This window comes from Diceros bicornis, chromosome 20, assembly GCF_020826845.1.
Source record: "Diceros bicornis minor isolate mBicDic1 chromosome 20, mDicBic1.mat.cur, whole genome shotgun sequence".
Classification (NCBI taxonomy): Eukaryota; Metazoa; Chordata; class Mammalia; order Perissodactyla; family Rhinocerotidae; genus Diceros; species Diceros bicornis.
In genome coordinates, this window is record NC_080759.1 from 22,546,386 (window position 1) to 22,565,443 (window position 19,058).

Consider the following 19,058-nt stretch of genomic DNA (forward strand, 5'->3'; position numbering starts at 1 on the left):
GAAGCACTCGGCTTTGCATATGCTAAGCAACGAACAAATATTTGTTAATATAATTCAATAACTGCATAGAACAATGCAATCACTTACTTTTATAAAAGTTGGTTTCCATAAGATAAGTGAAACATTCACTTGGCTCACGTCAGAAGGAATCAGATTACATGTGATGGTAGCAAATTTACAAGTACTGCAGTCCTGTTTAAATGACATATATATTAGTATTCTTGCCATTTGATAAAAGACAGAATATTAAAATATTCTATAAGATAGTTATTTTTAGGTCAATATTGAATTTATTCACTTGGAAAGCATGAGGTAAAATTAGCACTTGTCTTGGTTATCTGAATTTACCAGAATTGTGCCTCGTTTGAGATCTTCAGATTTGGATATAGTCATTTTCTTCCCAGAGTTGATACCAAGAGGATCCTGAAGGCTACTGGGTCTGCAGTTTGCATTCTAAGAAATAAAAATATTTCTTTTATCAAACCATACCAGATGTCAGAGGGAAAAACGAGTTGGGGCAATAACGTCAAGAACCTGTGAATGACAGCCATTGCCATATATGAAAGATCCATCCTCATAAGTGTGCAATAGGGAAGAAGCTATTCTGCACCAGCCATATACACCCACCTCCAGATCATAGTTACCATGCCACTTTTGAATTGTAATAGATAGCAGTGAGGTTGTTACGGAAAAGGAAGGATGCTAGTAGAACTTTCTATTACCTAAGTAATACAACTCACTAATTTACTGTTTTCATCAAACATTAGTTTGTAAATTCCCATAACACAGAGAAAAGAAATTTAAAACTCTACTGAGGAAAAAAAAGAGCTAGCATTTGTTATTCAATATGATGGCTCATATGATGGTTTATGAAACAAAAAAAAGGAACTTTCATCTGTATTTATGTATTTACCCAATAATATTTTTGGAATCCCTACACACCAAGGGTAAGACACGTAGTCTCTGTGGGAGGAAGAAGTAAGTAAGCAGCCCAATAGATGTTAAAATGCCACGTTTATAAGACAGCTGGTTCTTGGATTGTTTCTCTAGACGTAATCTAATAAAGTTTTTGCTTCCCCAGGACTCTCTACATCCTTAAAAAAAGGTAAAAAGGATAAAGGTTCATAAGTAGCAATAAAAGTACAATTTTATTCTAGCTTCTCACAAACCTACTTTTTTAGATTAGAGGGAAATGCTAGAGGTTTACTTTTTCCTTGCCTTTAGGAAAATATTTAAATATTACAAGCCAACTATGACTGCTGCTATTTCTTGATTTCTGAAAACACTTTAACTTAAAAAAAAAAACACTCTGAAAAGAAGACAGATTGTCAAATGCTGAAATCATGCATGCATTACTTCAATACTTACTGTGATTTTCTATGTTTTAGAGACTGAACCGTAACAATTAACTACCGTATAGACTCATTCAATGCTATAGGTACAAAGTGAGTGTGATATTGCTGTTGTTTGGGATAAGTGAGTAAATAGTATTGTACTGCTTTAGGTACAGCTGTGTGTGGTTAGGAGAAATTAATAAGTCCCTTTATAGAGTTTGATCACCTCAAACAACTTAAAGGTGTAATAAACATTTCAGGCACAAGTCAACAATTATCTAAAATCTACTCTATTGAATAGTGATCCCAAAAACATATGCCCAAGTCTTAACAACTGGAACCTATGACCGCGACCTTGTTTGGAAATAGGGTCACTGTTCATGTAATTAAATTAAGGATCTCAGATGAGATCATTCTGGATTTAGGGTGGGCTCTAAATCCAGTGATGAGTGTGCTTATAAGAAACAGAGAAGGAGAAGGACAGAAACACAGGGAAGATGGCCCTGTGAAGACATAGGCAGAAACTGGAGTTATGCTGCCACAAGCTAAGGAATGCCAACGGTTGACAGCAGCCACCAGAAGCTAGGAGAGAAGCATGGAATGGATGCTTCTCCTTCTGGGCCTCCAGAGGGAACCAACATTGCCAACACCTTGATTTTAGACCTCTGGCTTCCAGAACTGTGAGAGAATAAATTTCTGTTGTTTTTAGCCACCCACTTTGGGGTAATTTGTTACCACGGCAGCTGTAGGGAACTAATACATCTACTAAATAACTAGTGTAAGGTATTATTATTATTATTCTAGTTTCCTAAATGCCTCTCCATGTTACTTTGGTAAAGCCCTTTATCACAAGTAGCATGCAGAACAAAAGGCTATGAATATAAACTGGAAAAGATAACAGTAATGATATAATTCCGAGGCACACATGACTCACCTCAGAAGATGACCATCCACTTGGGTATAGCACAGGATAACCATCTGAGGTCAAGTTGGGGAATGAGATTGACAGCTTAAGTTCTGGCATTGGAATATGTCCGCTTTTTCTAATCTACAGAAAAAAAATAGAAATGTAATACTTTCTTTCTCTTTCAATGGTGACCTTTCTCTCTTATGTAGGACTTTGGTTCTTAATTGATGAATTAAGTTGTGAAATATTTTGAATCCTAAAATGCATGCAGACAGTTTATGGCATTGTACAAAGAACTGGCATAATTAACCGATAAACAGGGATGTTTAATGGTCAGTGGTCATATGCATCAGCTAGAATCATATTGTTCCTTCATCCCCCCCACTTCCAAAATAGGACTGAGATGAAAGAAAAATCAGAATTAAAATTATTTTCTTTGTCAGTTTACCATGCTCATTATCCTTTCCGACATACTAGGCTTTTTGGAGGAGGAAAGGAGGGAGAACTTTATCCGATCCACTCAGACCAGGTGAGCATAGTTTTATTTGCCTCGACCCAGCTTCTGATAATTCCCTAAGCCCATAAACATTACTCACTCCAGCTAGATGGGACCTGCCACCACTGTACAGGCAATCCAGACTCCCGTCTGCTTCCCTTTACAATCCTATCCCCCGCTAGGGTTGTTGTGTCAATGATGAGAGTCAGATTGATTCTCATCTCGGTCTCCATCTGATTTTATCTGTTAACCTAAAATTCCCACTTAATATCACATCATACCACCAGTGGTGAGTGTAGTTCACAGGGAAGGAAAGGTGGACAGGGTCAAGTTCAGCAGGAAGCTGAAGTCACTATCCAGAAGTCTTCACCTGCTTAGAAGAGGTACAACTGACTTGGCGCGACCAGGGGCTGTGGCCCTCCCTTCCCACCACTCAAGCATGATCTCCAGGCCCTAAGCCTTCTCCATGGCCTCCCTGCGCTGAATCCCCAGGTGGGTAGGGAGCCCCTTAATCTAGAGACAGATGCCAGAAAGTCCAGCTGACCCACCTAACTGAGCCTTCTAGACTAAGAGCCACTCAGATCTGGAGCAATTCCCTGTGGTTGCCAAGGATTGAATGCATCCCCTTAATCTTTTTTTTTTTTTTTTTTGTGAGGAAGATCAGCCCTGAGCTAACATCCGTGCTAATCCTCCTCTTTTTGCTGAGGAAGACCAGCTCTGAGCTAACATCTATTGCCAATCCTCCTCCTTTTTTTTTTTTTCCCCAAAGCCCTAGTAGATAGTTGTGTGTCATAGCTGCACATCCTTCTAGTTGCTGTATGTGGGACGTGGCCTCAGCATGGCCGGAGAAGCGGTACATCAGTGTGCGCCTGGATCTGAACCCAGGCCGCCAATAGCGGAGCATGTGCACTTAACCACTAAGCCACGGGGCCAGACCCCCAGCATCCCTTAATCTTAATCTTACAAATAACTCCTTTATAATACTAACTTAGAGGTCATTTCTTACCAAGTAGAAGATATTAATTTCATTTCCAATGTCCTCAGTAGAATTAATAACTTCAGGGACTGTCTCATTGGCCGCAATTAAAATATGATATTCACTTGCAGAGCTTAAAAGAATTAATTGGAAGAAGAGAAAACACAACAAAGTTCAACTTTTATTTGGCCTCATTCTTTGTCTTTCTTCATACTAGGTAATCCCACAAAAAATACTTAGAGATTTCAAATTAGAGGCAAATTCTTTTATCCTGAAACCTAAAATTGAATTTTTGAAGAGGGTGAGAAGAATTATATAACTTAGTTCAATAGTAACTGATGTTTATATGGCTTTAAAATGCTAAAATATGTAGAGCTTTTCAAACAAAAATTTCTTTGTTGTCAAGTGAAAAGTTTCCATGAATTCACTAATATAATTTACATGTAGTGAATAATAAGGCTAAAATTTGGTAATTTTAGTAGTGCTGAATTTTAAATAGATTTTTAAAAATTGTTACTTTTTCACTATTTAAAGTCTTATATTTACTGCTAAACTTAAAATTCATTTTCTTCCATACAACTTCTCCATGTTCTTTGGATATACTTGGTAGAATGAAATATAATATAAAAACATTTTTAAAGAGCACTTCAGTTAAGAGAAGATAAAAAATATTTATGTTTGCCAAAATTTGATTTTAAGTAAATGAAAAATTCTTGGGAAAAGTCAGTGTACCAAGAGAAGTAGATACAGCAAAATAGAAAACAGTCAATGGAATTTAAAGGCTAAGAAATATAAGCAAAATTTACATGTACATCCTATAATCCTCTCATTTTTGTGGTCTGTGAGTAAAAGGAAAGTGCCATAGAAAATAAACTAATAAAATGACAAGACTTTTAAACTAAGTTTTAAACTAAACTTGCCACTGATTCTTGTACTTTTTGTATACATTGTGCATATTTATTTAGCAAAAGCTTGGAGTTCTGCTTAAGCAAGGGAATTTATAGTGAGAAAGTCTGCCAACGTGACTGGTGTTTGGATAGATCAGAAGTTCTTAGGAGAAAGGATGGTTTGTGAATAATGGAAGAAATAAATAACTCTTGTCAATGAGAAATGATTTAATCTTACGTGTACAGAATGGGCAGGCTAATCAAATCTCACACAAAAAGAGTGAGAGCCAAGAAGTATGCTGGTGACCTCTAAGAATACTGCCTTTTTGTGTGTGTCTGAGGAAGATTAGCCCTGAGCTAACATCTGTGCCCATCTTCCTCTGTTTTGTATGTGGGAGGCCGCCACAGCATGGCTTGATGAGCAGTGCATGTGTCCGTGCCCAGGATCTGAACCTGCGAACCCTGGGCCACCAAAGTGGAGGGCGCAAACTTAACCACTACGCCACTGGGCCAGCCCCTAAGAAAATTGCCTTTTGCAAAGGATTTCTGGGTCTTCAGCTTGCATTTAGGAGATAAGACTGGACTGCATTAGCAGTCCAGTATCATTAGCACCTCATATTTTAGATTATTTAGTTTGCTGGTTCTCAAACTTTAGAGGGCATCAGAATTACCTGTAGGGCTTAACACAGATTTCTTGGCCCCACCCCTAGAGTTTCTGATTTAGTAGGTCTGGGGTGGGGCCTGAGAATTTGCCTCTCCAACAAGTTCCCAGGTGATTCTGACACCCTTGGCCAGGGGCCACGCTTTGAGAACCACTGGGTTAGTAAAAAGGCATCATAAACATAAAAATGCGGTTTCCTCCTACCTGTAAAACTGTAGTCCAACTTCATATTTTACTGGCATAGAAATGTTTACTTCATTGTCAAAAAGGGCTTCAGGAGGTTCTTCACTGTCACTAGAAAATACACAGCACATTCAGACAAATCACTAAACCATTGACTACTTAGAGACATTTCTGAGCGTTTGAAAGAGAAGCTTATCTTGGCAACTAAATAAAAGCACAGAGCACAATTCTTGATTTTTTTGTTTTTTTAAATCAGGGTAGGGAGGGAGGTCAGAGATGGGTATTGTTAAATTACCTAAGTTGATTCTGAAGTGCAGCTAGGGTTGAAACATCACACTGATTTAGTCCAAGGTTTCTCCCACTTCTATGAGGATAATGATAAGTATCCTTGGGTCAATTGTTAAATACACAGATTTCTGGGCTTCTCCACTAGAAATATGGATTTAGTAGGTCTGAGTTGGGGCCCAGGAATTTGTGTTTGTTACACAAATCACACAGGTGATTCTTATTTGTTTATCACAGATGAGGACCTTGTAAAGAGATGTGACTAGGATCACGCAGCTGAGAGTAAGTCTAAAATCTTCTGTCTTAATAGTTTTTCCATGCTAAGTACTTGATGCTTATATTATTTCTTAACAATAACATGCTTATATTGTTATATATTTGTTGATGCTTATATTACTTGTCAGCTCTTATTTGTTGCCCTGATTTTAGTTATCATGTCAATTATATATTATGTAAATACATGCACGTATATTTATACACACATATACACGTACACGTTTCTCATACTCCCTGTATTAAAAAAAAACACGTACAAGTGATACAACAGTTACCAACTCTGGCTCAGGGCCAGAGTGCATGGGATTGTTCTGGAATATTAACACACTTTGGGCAAGTTATGTAATCTCTCTGTGCCTTGGTTCCTTCATCTATAAAATGGGAATGTTATCATTAAATGATTAATAAATGATGATTAAATGAGTAATAAGTATAAAGTGCTTAACACTATGCCTAAGACATAGGAAATACTTAGCAAGTTTAGCTTTCATTATTACTATCACACACACCCCTCTACCAAGTGACCAAGTGCCTAGCATTTTGTCTCACAGAATGGGCAATGAGTACCTTTTAACAGCTCTACTCGTTCCCAAGTGTATTAAGTGGCTTGGTATGAGGGATGGGGCAGTGAAGGCAACCCCCTGCTTGGGCTATAGATACTTGTATGATGGGGCTTTTGCTTTGAATGGTCCCCTTCTCTCCCACCCATTCCACACTGCAGCCAAATGAATCTTCCTAAGAAGCTGCTCTTGTACATATGACTTAACCCCTCAAAAACTTTCCTGGCTCCTCATAGCCTGTTTAATTGAGAAAAATTGCCTCATTCTGACATTTAATATGCCCCATAACATGGTAGGACACACACTCCCTGGTTATCTTCCCTCACTCCTTCATGTATTCTCTATATTTGAGCTAAAATGGATTACCCAATACACTATTCCCCCAAAGAGATCTAGTGGTCTACCTTTGAGCTTTTCCTCAAGCTGTATGTTTTGCCTGAAATGCTCCACCTAACTCTATCCACTGACCTCTCTGTTTGTGAACTGCTACCCGTCCTTCAAGGTCCTTCTCAATTATAATCTCCTTGATAAAGCTTCCTTAGGTTCTCATTGCCACATACATATAATTTCACCCCCCATTAAGTCTCTGACACACGGTTTATATTTCTCTAATGAATTTTCCTTGTTCTACCTTGTATTACAGTAATTTATATACTAGTCTCAGCCCTCTACTGTACTATTCGCCCCACGAGAAGATTCATGCCCTTATTAAGTTTTATATTCCCTGCAGTGACTAATTCAATACCCTGTCCATAGCAGATGTCAAATAAATAGCTGCTGAGTTGAATTGAATTGAGCATACAGAATTAACTTATTAGATGGAGGCACCATGCTAATTACTGGGGAATACAGCAACAAAAGATAGACTTTTACGTCAAGGAACTTATGGTCCAGTGGATAATTACACTTATAAGAAAGTTAAGCCACTATTTCAATTTCCTTACTAGCCTTTTACTATAAGTGTGTGTGTTCTATGATATATTTCAGAAGCTTTGAGTGATTTGGGTAAAATTTATGAAACAACAACAGGGTATCATAAAACTTTAAGTCTGTCTAACGATTCAGTTGACCTTGATGGGCAGGAAGTAAAGTTTTTAAATTAGCAAAGCCTGTAAAATTTTAAGTGAATTTAAATGCAATTTGGCAAATAAAAGTGATGTGTGATTTCATGTTTTATGTCTCATAGAACCAATGGTTTAATCCAGTTAGGTGTATTATTTCTATTAAATGAAAATTTCTTTATTTTGCTAATTATTCATAAGGATGTTTTTACGAAGCAAAGGGGTTCATTGCCCGCTACTTCTCCTGATCCCATAAAAGCTATAAGAAGTTCCAGTGAGTCTATAAAGCAAAATATTCTAAAGACATGAAAGAAATTATATACACACACACTCATGCGCACAAATGAACCAACCTTGTTGCACTTAAATGAATGAACACATTTTCCATGAGATAAGATGTGTTAAACTGAAATAATATTTTGAAAGTTACCTATGAAATAAAAATATCTTTAGTTTAGTGACAAAGTAGAATTTTTACTTTGATTAAAATATTCAATTACTTAAATGATATTACCTAAACTCAAATTACAAAGTTATTTAAGAAATATTCTTATAAAATAAAACTTCATCACAACTCAAAAATAGATGGAATAAGATAGGATATACACATGCTTTTAAACGTGAATATGTAATATGCTTTGCATGTTAATACTGAATTTAAAGACTTCATTCAAATTATATTAGTAAAAATCATTTATACTAACCATAAACCATTACCATGAAGGTACATCCTATTTTTTAATTATATTACCATAGTCTATCAGATCACAGTGATGAACAATGTAATTATGAAATGGTCATAATTAAAGCCTCTTTAATATGAAAACTTCAAGTACCAGCAACCGTCTGTACATATTCATTACAAAATACGGGAAAACATACTTGGTTCCATTAATTTGATAATATAAAAAAAGTTTTGGACCTTTAAGGAATAACAAAAACAAAATAAAACAAATAGGCTTGGCTGTTTAGAATAAACTATAATAATAATAATAAAAGCAGTGAGTTTTGTTTACAAATTGAATAGTAAAAATAATACCTAAGAAAAACTGGACAGTGTTATAGTAACAGTGTTATACTGACACTCTGATATAAGTAACTTACTTTTGAGAAACTATACATGAGCATATGAATTATATAATTCAGGACTCTTCCTAACCACTGACAGGCAGAGCAAAAACTAGATTATTTGTTTGAAGAAATATGTCCTCAGCATAGTTCTAGTCCAAGAGTCCTCAGAATAATGCTTAGAAAACTGTATTTCCCATTCTCAAAACTAATCCTAATTTGTGCTAAGGTGTTTCGGAATTTGGCTAGCAAAATAGATAGTCCAAAATGCACAATTAACAGAAACTACCTAAAATTTTATCTTTGTGATTAAGTACTAGAGAGGACACAGTTTGATATTAAAAGCTCTTTTAACCAATTTAGGCACCATTCATAGAAGGGATGACTAGAATTCACAGGTCATGAGATTTGCATGGTTGTACCATATTAGCGTGAAGTGTTTTTTTTTGCATTTTCTTCTCCCACATATATTTTGAATTACATTAAAAAACATATTTCTTCTAAGAATCTGTAGCTCTACAGTTTTTTTCTCGCTTTGAAATAGTAATCGCAATTCCAGTAGAAGCTTTACTGGGTGGGCTTTAACTACAATACAACAAAGGTCAAAATGCCAGAGTCTCTTAGTGAGGTCCTTCCTTCCTGACTTTCTTTAGCCCTCTGACTGGCCTGTTCATAAAAGTCTTCCCATTTCTGATGCGTCTTCAGATATAGGGAAGATACTAGCAGAGAAGTGGCTGAAGAAGGTGCCTATTGCATATTGACCTGATCCTGAAATGCTTAAACTATAAATCTAGATCTTGAAACCAAAGTATATTCTAAGTGTAAAGCCCATGTAAAAATTACTTGCAAATTATCTTCCCATTTCTCTATTGAGGACATGAGACACTTTGATTTAAGCTTTTACCTAAGCAGCAAGGAACTGCTAAAGAGAGGAAGAAATGGTTAAGAAATGATTAAGATTGCAATTAATTTCTCCAATGACTGGAATATAACATGGAGTATGTCATTATTCATTAAGAAATGGAGATAATTTCATGATTAACTAAAGTGGTCAAAGGAAGGAGTAGACATGAGTTGACACTCCTTATTTCCATGTCAAATTAGAGGAATCATGGGTATATTTTTTCAAATGTGATGTGTGATTTACAGATTTGTAGGGAAGAAATGCAAATTGGGGTAGTCAAGAAATAGACTTTATGATGAGGTTCCAAAAGTAAAATGGCACATTTAGTTAGTTCCATAAGCAAAAATGGACATAGAAGAGATTTATTGAATTTAATGATAATCACTGTGATTCGTAGTTAGTTTGCTGGATCACTGGTAACCATGCTACATGTGTTAACAGCAAAGTCCTTTTTGAATTCTCATTTGCAAAAAGAAGAGCTAAAAGATTTCATTACAGATATGTGACTCTGCCATTTCCAGATGTCCAACCCAGTGTTCATCAACTTTTAGGATGTGTGTTAAAGATGACAGGGATCTATTTTGAAGTCTTATATTATAAAACATAATGTGAGAAAGTTGAAATAAATACGGGGAATAGTATTTCTCTTTTTTTGTTTAAATCTAAGTTAAGTAAGTAAAGTATCTTCCTATCTTCATCATTTTGATTAATTAAGTATTTCCTTTCTTAACTCAATAGTGACAGAGGAGCCAATATTCTTACCAGAAAGCAACCTTCAATGAAAATATATGTAAATACCTTGCTTATCATTGAGATAATTATTCTCTGCTTTTCAAGGAAACCAATATTGTCTTTATACAGAGATGAAAGCACTTTCCTCATTCCTATTTAACTGCTACTGTAGGTTCTAGCCAGGGCAATTGGGTAAGAATAAGAAATAAAAGGCATTGGATTGGAAAGGATGCCTCTATTTGCAGATGACATGATCTTGTATAGGGAATATCCTAAGGAATCTTCTAAAAAACTGTTAGAACTAATAAATAATTTCAGCAAGTTTGCAGAGTAAAAGATCAATATTCAAAAATCAATTGTATTTCTATGCATTAGCAATAAACAATTTGAAGATAAATTTAAGAAAAGAATTCCATCTAAAAGAGCATCAAAAAGAATAAAATGCTTAGCAATAAATTTAACAAAGGAAGTGCAAAACTTGTATTCTAAAAACTATAAAACATTTTTGAAAGTAATTAAAGAAGATCTAAATAAATGGAAAGATATCCCATGGTCATGGATCAGAGACTTAATATTTTTAAGATGGTAACACTCCTCAAATTGATCGACAGATTCAACGTAATCCCTATCAAACTCCTAGCTGAGTTTTTTGCAGAAAATGAGAAGCTTATCCTAAAATACAAAAGGCAATGCAAGACACCTGGAATAGCCAAACAATTTTGAAAAGGAAAACACAGCTGGAAGACTTAATATTTCCTGATTTCAAAACTTACAAAAAAGCTACAGTAACCAAAACAGTGTGGTACTGGCATAACGGTAGACACATAGATCAATGGAATACAAGTAAGAGTCAAGAAATAAACCCATATGTTTATGGTCAACTGACTTTCAACAAGAGTGCCAAGACAATTCAATGGGGGAATGAACAGTCTTTTCAACAAATGGTGTGGGACAACTGGATATCCACACACAAAGAATAAAGATGGACTCTTTCCTTACACCAGATACAAAAGTTCATCACAATGAATCACAGACCTAAATGTGCAAGCTAACACCATAAAGCTCTTGGAAGAAAATATAGGAGTAAATCTTCATGATCTTAGGTTGGGCAAAGCCTTCCTAGATATGACGCCAAAGCACCAGTGACAAAAGAATAAATAGAAAAATGGGACTTCATCGAAGTAAAAACTTTTGTGCTTCAAAGAACACCATCAAGAAAGTGAAAAGACAACTTAGACAATAAGAGAAAATATTTGCAAATCATATATATGATAAGGGACTTGAATGCAGAATATATGAAGAGCTCTTACAACTCAATAATAAAAAACATACCCCAATTAAAAAATAGCTAAAGGATCTGAATAGACATTTCTCCAAAGAAGACATACACATGGTCAATAAACACATGAAAAGATGTTCAACATCATTAGATATTAGGGAAATGCAAATCAGAACTACAATGAGATACTACTTCACATCCACTAGGATGGCTAATCAAAAAGACAGGCAACAACAATGTGGAGAAATTGGAATCCTCACACATTGCTGGTAGAAATGTAAAATGGTGCAGCCACCTTGGAAAACAGTTTTGCAGTTCTCCAAAATGTTATACATAGTTACCATACAACCCAGCAATTAAACCCCAAGAGAACTGAAAACACATGTCCACCAAGAACCTGTACACAAATATTCATAGCAGTATTATTCATAGTAGCCAAAAAGTGGAAACAACCCAAAAGCCCATCAACTGATGAAGGAATAAATAAAATGTGATCTATCCACACAATGGATTATTATTTGGAAATAAAAAGGAATGAACTACTGATACACGGAAAAACCTTGAAAACATTATCCTAGGTGAAAGAAGCCAGTCACAAAAGACCACATATTGTACGATTCCATTTATATGAAATGTCCAGAACAGGCAAATCCATAGAGACAGAAAGTAGATTAGTGGTTGTCTGGGGGTGGAGAAGGGGTTGTTGAGGAAAAAAAAGAGAAGTAACTGATAATGTGTACTGGGTTTCTTTTTGGGATGTGAAAATGTTTTAAGATTGATTGTGGTAACAGTTGTTCAATTCACAATATGGTGAATATACCAAAACTCATTGAATTGTACACTTTGAGTGAATTTTATAGGATGTGAATTATATCTCAAGGAGGATATTATTTTTAAAAAAGAAAGAAATGAAAAGAGTTTCTATACAAAGTTCTAAACCAACCTGTTTGAAAGATTCTTTTTCCTACAGGCCAGAAAAGCCTACTACAGAGGAGACTCCAAAACCAGAATTTCCCAGCTCCATTTTATCAGATAAGTCATCTAGTATACAGTTTAAATTTTATCTTGGTGTTTAAGTTTGACTCATGCAATAATTAGCTTTTTATTCTAAGATCTCAAAATTTTGAACTCAACCTTCTTCATCTACGTCACCTAAACTACCATTAGAAGGATTTACGTATTTGACTTTGAGCATATTATTTTTCATATCCAGTTGCCAAATGTACGTTGTATAATCAGCATACCCCTTCTCCTCTTCTTAGGAACGGATATCCAACTTTACATGTGATATTATGATTGGATTCACAACTGTCTTTTTGGATAGCCTAGGGAGAGAAAACAAACAGATTTAGAGCAGACACGCAGGTGAAATACTTGAGCTTGGTTTTCTAGAATTTTTCCAGCTGTGCCTTAGACTCTGCCTTGCTAAGATTTGTTGGGAGAGTCACAGCACTCTGGGATCACTTGTCTCACAGCCCACAGGAAATCTGAAAACAACACTTGAGTTAGAGGGGACTGAAGGACACAGCACTTGCACTGTAGCATGGAAGTACTAACAGCACCTACCTCACAACGGGATTAGGTGGCTGAACAAAATAACCCACACGTACTGGACTGCCACATGAAGCCCACAGGGAATGGCAGTCATTAGAAGAGTTTAGCGCAGTGGGTAAGAGACTGGGCTCTGAACTGGGACCACCAGGATTTAAATCCTGACTCCACCACTGTTAGCTTTTTCTTTGTCAAAACTCCTCACTTCTCTGGACCTGATTTTCTGTCAAGTGAGGTTAGTCATACTCTATTTCATCAATTGAATATGCCATTGATTATGAGCCTCACCAGTATTTTACATACCAATAAGAAGGAAAAAATAATGCTGCCAGTTAAATAAACACATCAATTATAAAATGCAATTACAGAAGTGTTAAAGTGTGAAAAAAATGGTTTATCTTAGAATCTCTGTAGTACAGTAACATCTACTTACAAAAGAATTAATCAGAATTAAATAAGTGGAGCTCATAGAACAGGGCCTGGCACATAATATGACTCAAGAAAAGACCGCCATTATTCTTATTGTTGTCACTGTGAACAGAAGTAGAGGAGATGCATTGCTGACTTTACAGTTCTGCCTCTCTGCCAAGGCCATGAAGTCAGTGGAAGAGGACACAGGGAATGATTTTTAATATATCCCCTTTCCAGAGAAAAATTCAGTGCTAATATTTTCCCAGCATCACTTTGCACATTTGGATTTATAATTAACATTCTTTACTGAATCTAAAATATGTGGCAATAATAAAGGACATTTTTAAAGCCTATCTTAGCCATTGTGTCTCTAAGCAATATGCTAATAGAGAGAAATATTCATGAAAATCTGAATTTACAGAAACTAGAGTTTTAATATTATATATAATAAGTGTATTGGTTTTTAATATGAATCATATAGATTACTGATTCATACAAATATATACAGAATTTTAATTCAGGAGGATTCATTCAGAGATCAGAATTAAAAGCAAAGTTCAAATTTGGAAGTATTAATTATTTCTGATATAGCATCTCATGCAGCTATATGTTATTGCCAAAATAAGAAAATCTTCTGTCATGACAGTGAGACATAGTCATTTAACACAACTCTCTTGCCAATGTAAGGATTTTGCATAGAAAGTGGGAAATGATGTCTTGATTTTTCTGCATGTAAATTTTTTTTGTTGTTCAGCACATGTATTACTCCCTCTCTGCACCTCTGTTAAACCTATTTTGACTTTGATTACGTTTATTTTTTCCCTTGACTCAGTCTCAATTTCAGCAGCGTAAGGCCTCTGTGAAAAACCCGATTTTGATACATCGGCAATCCTTTCTCATACTGAATCCAAGAAGAGTCATACATCTCCAAAGAAATGTATCAAAATAAAACCTTTAAAAAGAAGCTTGGTACTTTCACCATTAGTGCATACTAATTTTGTACAAAATGTTTTCTAAAATCAATGTAATAAAAACAATTAGCTCAGTAGTATGAAAAGTGGGTTCAAAAAATGGTCATTACAAGAATAAACAAACATGAAACTAAAAGTTTACCTCAATTCCTGAAAAAATCAGATTTGGAGAATAATGCACTACGGTTCTGGTGTTATAGGCACTGTCCTTTTTATTTTTGACTGTGAGACTAACATTGAACTTATCGTTGTGGGACCTGACAATAAGCAGGCCCTTTTCTGTGGTGGATGCATCCAGGGTGAGGTCCGAGATACATTTTTCCTTGTTTCCACAATCTTTGGCAAAAGGAATCTGAAATGGTCACAGAAAAGCATTTTTCAAAATTTAGTGAAGCCACTCACAAAGGGAACAGATTTCACTGCAGAAATCATAAGGAATTTTATATTTGTTCCTACAATTTATAGGGGAAAATAATAAACTTTTACTTTTGGATGTAAATTCTTCTAGTCCTTTAAAGAATGAACAGCTTTCACAGATGTTTTTCACTGGCTTTAGTCTGCCAGAGTAGAACAGTTTCAAAAAAATCAAGGCAAGTTCTCTAAGATCTAAATCATATGAGAGAATACTTTAACACTCAACTCCGATTATAAGATTTTCTATTGAAAAGAATCAAATACTTGGGAACATAATAGAGCTCAGCTAAGAGGGTAGAAAATGGTCAAGCCATATAACTGGGAGCTTTCCTTGACCCCTCTTCTTCATTAAGCCCCTCTCTCTTATTCAATCCACCACCAAGAACTGTGCATTCTACCTCTATTCTACATATCTCCCAAATCTCTTCTTGTCTCTCTGTTTCCACCACCACCTCTGGTCCAGCCATCTTTATTTCCTCCCTGAACTAAAGCAACAGCTTCCTAAGTGGTCTCCCACATGCAGTCTTGTTTCCCTCCAATCATTCTCTACATTGCAGCTAAAGTAATCCTTAAAAAAATACAAATCCAGTGCTATCACTGAACCAATTAAAGCCATCAGTAGCATTCCATTGCTCTTCAAAAAAGTTTACAGTCTGTACATTGACACAACGTCCTGAAGGATCTGGTTCCTCACTCGTCAGTTTCAGCCACACTAGGGAGTTTACTTTAGTTCCTTTTTTTTTTTTTTATGAGGAAGATCGACCCTGAGCTAACATCTGCCAATCCTTCTCTTTTTGCTGAGGAAGACTGGCCCTGGGCTAACATCCATGCCCGTCGTCCTCCACTTTATATGGGACACCGCCACAGCATGGCTGGCCAAGCAGTGAGTCAGTGCGTGCCCGGGATCCGAACGGGCGAACCCCGGGCCGCCACAGAGGAGCGCACGCACTTAACCGCTTCCGCCACCGGGCCGGCCCCTAGTTTAGCTCCTTTTATGCCTCAGAACCTTCACACATATCTCTCTGTCTGGAACACTGCTCCCTCCGCTCCTCTAAATAGGATGGAAAATCATCCTGTGCTTCAGTCTCAACTTAAATGTCACAACTTCAGGGGAGTGCTCCCTGACTCCCCAGCCTCGGCAGAAATTCCCACAGAGCTTTGAGGTTCTGCCCCAGAGCACACACTTTAATTACTACCTAATACCTGTTTCCTAGGTTAGACGGTAAGCTCTGATGCCTGGTACATATAAGACACTCAATAAATACATTTGGAAGGAAGGAAGGGAGCGCGAAAGACAAGTGCATGGGGAGAACTAACTCCCCATCCCCAATATTTCCTCCATTGGTGCCACATTTGTGACCCCATCTTTACCCACTCATTCACTCTTTCTCAAGGGGTCGGACAGTGGACTCTGAATTTGGAAGCAGGAACTGGGTGAACACAGCTCAGTCCCTTTCTATCTCTTCTGCTCTTGGGGCAGTGATATGCCATCAGACGCATACATTCTGCTCCACATCTCCATTCTGCAGGTTTCACGAGGTGGGCCCCCATGAAGACGGCCTGAGATTGCTGAGCGCTGCTGATGACCTATTTGATTATCTCTGGTCTAAAGTGATTCAGTAGGAGGACACCCATTATACCTAAACCATGCCCTGCAAGTGTTCATTAGTAATACAGGGGAGTTCCAATTGGCCAACTTATGTTTTTCTTTCAGTTGGTCCTAAATTCAGGAGAGATAAAAATAGGTGTCATTTATAAGTTCTCTTAAACTCCAATAATAGGCAGTTGGGAAAACTCTAGAATAGTCTAATTCTTTTTTTTTAAATATAATTGGTTTAGGGTTGTGTGTGTCTGTTTATGTGTTTCACATTTTTTTCCTAATATATTTGCAAATAGGTATTCTGAATTTAATAAATTGACTTACATATTCATGGACTGAATTTGGTAGAGAATCATCAAGAACTGGCCCATTTTCTGGATCAGTAAGACTAAAATCCAAAGTTATTCTCACAGAGTCCCGAAAGTCATGCTTGTCCTAGAGGTCGAAACATAAAATATATCATTGGCATCATATTTACTGGATGTTCTGACCTTGTTATGGCTTCCTTCTGCTGCCCCTGTGGGTCCTCGTCAAGCTTTTGCTTCACTGGAGAGGGACTGCCCTCTGCCTTGACAAGGGACACTGTTGGAATGAGAGGCTTCAGGTTATGACCAGGTGACTCACCTCCAGCTTCTCAGAGGGGCCTGCTGGAGTGATGGGATATGTCGTACTTTGCCGTGTCAGGATATACCATTCCAAGCTACTCGCATAACAATATTGTGTCTCTTGAGACCTCGAGCTAAAAAATCACTATGTAATACTTTTAGGAACGTCTCCCAACTTCAAAAGAGCAAACCTTCTTTAAATTGAGCTGCATTTCATTAATATAATATATACCTTGAGCTGTAAGAATTTTATAATGTGCGATGATAAGTAAAAAATGTGAATGTGATCAAGATTGTTTATACTATCATCAGTAACAGCCATCTTTTATAGCATGTCTAGAATTATGAGCTTTGTATACATTATTGAGAATTATTTCAGCAGAGCTCCAAGATGAATAACTATTATAGTCTTTATTTTACAGATGAAAAACGGAGCCTCTAAGAGACTAAACAACTTTATCAAAATCACTCGGAATGTGGGGAAGCTGGAATATAAATTCCATCCTGGCTGACTCCAGAACAAATGTAAAAGTATCCATTAAAATCCAAAAGAATTTTGGAAAATTTGAAACTAGTTTATTCCTTTTAATACCAGTGCCTAGACATAGCTAGATACTAAATTTTGGACAAATATACCACACCCACATGCATGTTTTCTGTCACTTTGCTGCCCCTAACTATTTTTAAATGTAAAATATAAAATGTAAAATATAAGTCAGAGATGGGGAAAAACCAGCCTATTTCCTTTAAAATTTCAAGGTCATGTTCAAGTCTCTAAATCTCAATCTTGATTACTAAAATCAGTGTTTTCTCATTACATTCATTCTAGTTTTTTTTTTTTTTGTATCATCATATTTTAAGAAAATATTTCAGAAACTCCTGCCCTTAGTTGGGAATGCTCTCCACATTCACAGTGATCCAATAAAATACATTCAAAATGGTTCAAACTGGCTTACTAGCCATCTCTAGAGATTAACAATTTGCTTTCCAAGGCTCTCTCATCCACTGAAATAGAGAGAAACTTAGGTAGCACAAAGCCTACAGATGATAGAAAATATCAGATTTTTGCCCCTTCAATTTAAAGTCAAAGAGTGAAATCCACAGTTCAGTGGACAAGAAGAGATGTCAGAGAGCGCATGGCCCAACAGTCCCCGTCAGGACATTTAACCCCTTATCATCCACATTTGACAGACAAGGCCCACAAAAGTTAAATGATATTTTCAAGTTGAAAGAATGAATGAATGAATGAAATGAATAAATGGATGAAGACACAAGATCTCCTATCAGCTAGGGCACTGTGCCTTTTACTATTCCATAATATATGGATGTCTGATACACACACAGGGAAGATGAAAGATAGTTTTATGAAATGTATTTGGAAATTAAAAAATCAGACCTGTAATTATCTGCTAAAAGTGACCAAACAAAATAAAGTTTACTTTGTCATGTGCACTTTGAAATAAAACAATAAGATTGATTGACTTGAAATAAGACATCTATACTTTATGCTTGTTTTGGAATAAGGCAGCTATAGTATATGATTTACTTGCCAACATGTAGAAGGAATGCTTAGTGCATTCTGAGTCTCGAACTGTGATGTTTCTTTGAATCTTTCTTTCTTGGGTTCCAGAGAAAAAACTTCGTGATATCTGTCTTAGTGAATCTAGTGTGACACGGTACTGCATATCTATAAAAATAAAAGAATAATTGACAAAAATATTTATTTGGGATGATTTTCATATGGTTCAGCTCATTAAATTAGCATTATAGAAAAACCTCTTGAGCACTCAGTCAACAAAAAGTTTCTATTATTCAGCATATCGACACTACTGAAGTACAACGGTTTTTGCAGTCATGAGGATAACCTTGAGGAACTCTATAGAACTGCTTTCCGAGT

At 36.3% G+C, this 19,058-nt stretch overlaps 1 protein-coding gene across 1 annotated transcript in view; it reads right to left on the minus strand.

The window, feature by feature from the left end:
• The window catches only part of ITGA1 (integrin subunit alpha 1), a 101,613-nt gene that overhangs the window by 10,227 nt on the left and 72,328 nt on the right, over window positions 1-19,058 (minus strand). Inside the window, exons 17-26 of the mRNA XM_058563453.1 lie at window positions 18,712-18,848; window positions 16,881-16,991; window positions 14,685-14,894; window positions 12,854-12,934; window positions 7,980-8,056; window positions 5,466-5,555; window positions 3,744-3,846; window positions 2,269-2,382; window positions 349-453; window positions 88-192 (exon numbers count right to left, since the gene is read on the minus strand). Coding sequence (XP_058419436.1) covers window positions 88-192; window positions 349-453; window positions 2,269-2,382; window positions 3,744-3,846; window positions 5,466-5,555; window positions 7,980-8,056; window positions 12,854-12,934; window positions 14,685-14,894; window positions 16,881-16,991; window positions 18,712-18,848 — 1,133 coding nt within the window. The remainder of the gene's footprint in view (window positions 1-87; window positions 193-348; window positions 454-2,268; window positions 2,383-3,743; window positions 3,847-5,465; window positions 5,556-7,979; window positions 8,057-12,853; window positions 12,935-14,684; window positions 14,895-16,880; window positions 16,992-18,711; window positions 18,849-19,058) is intronic.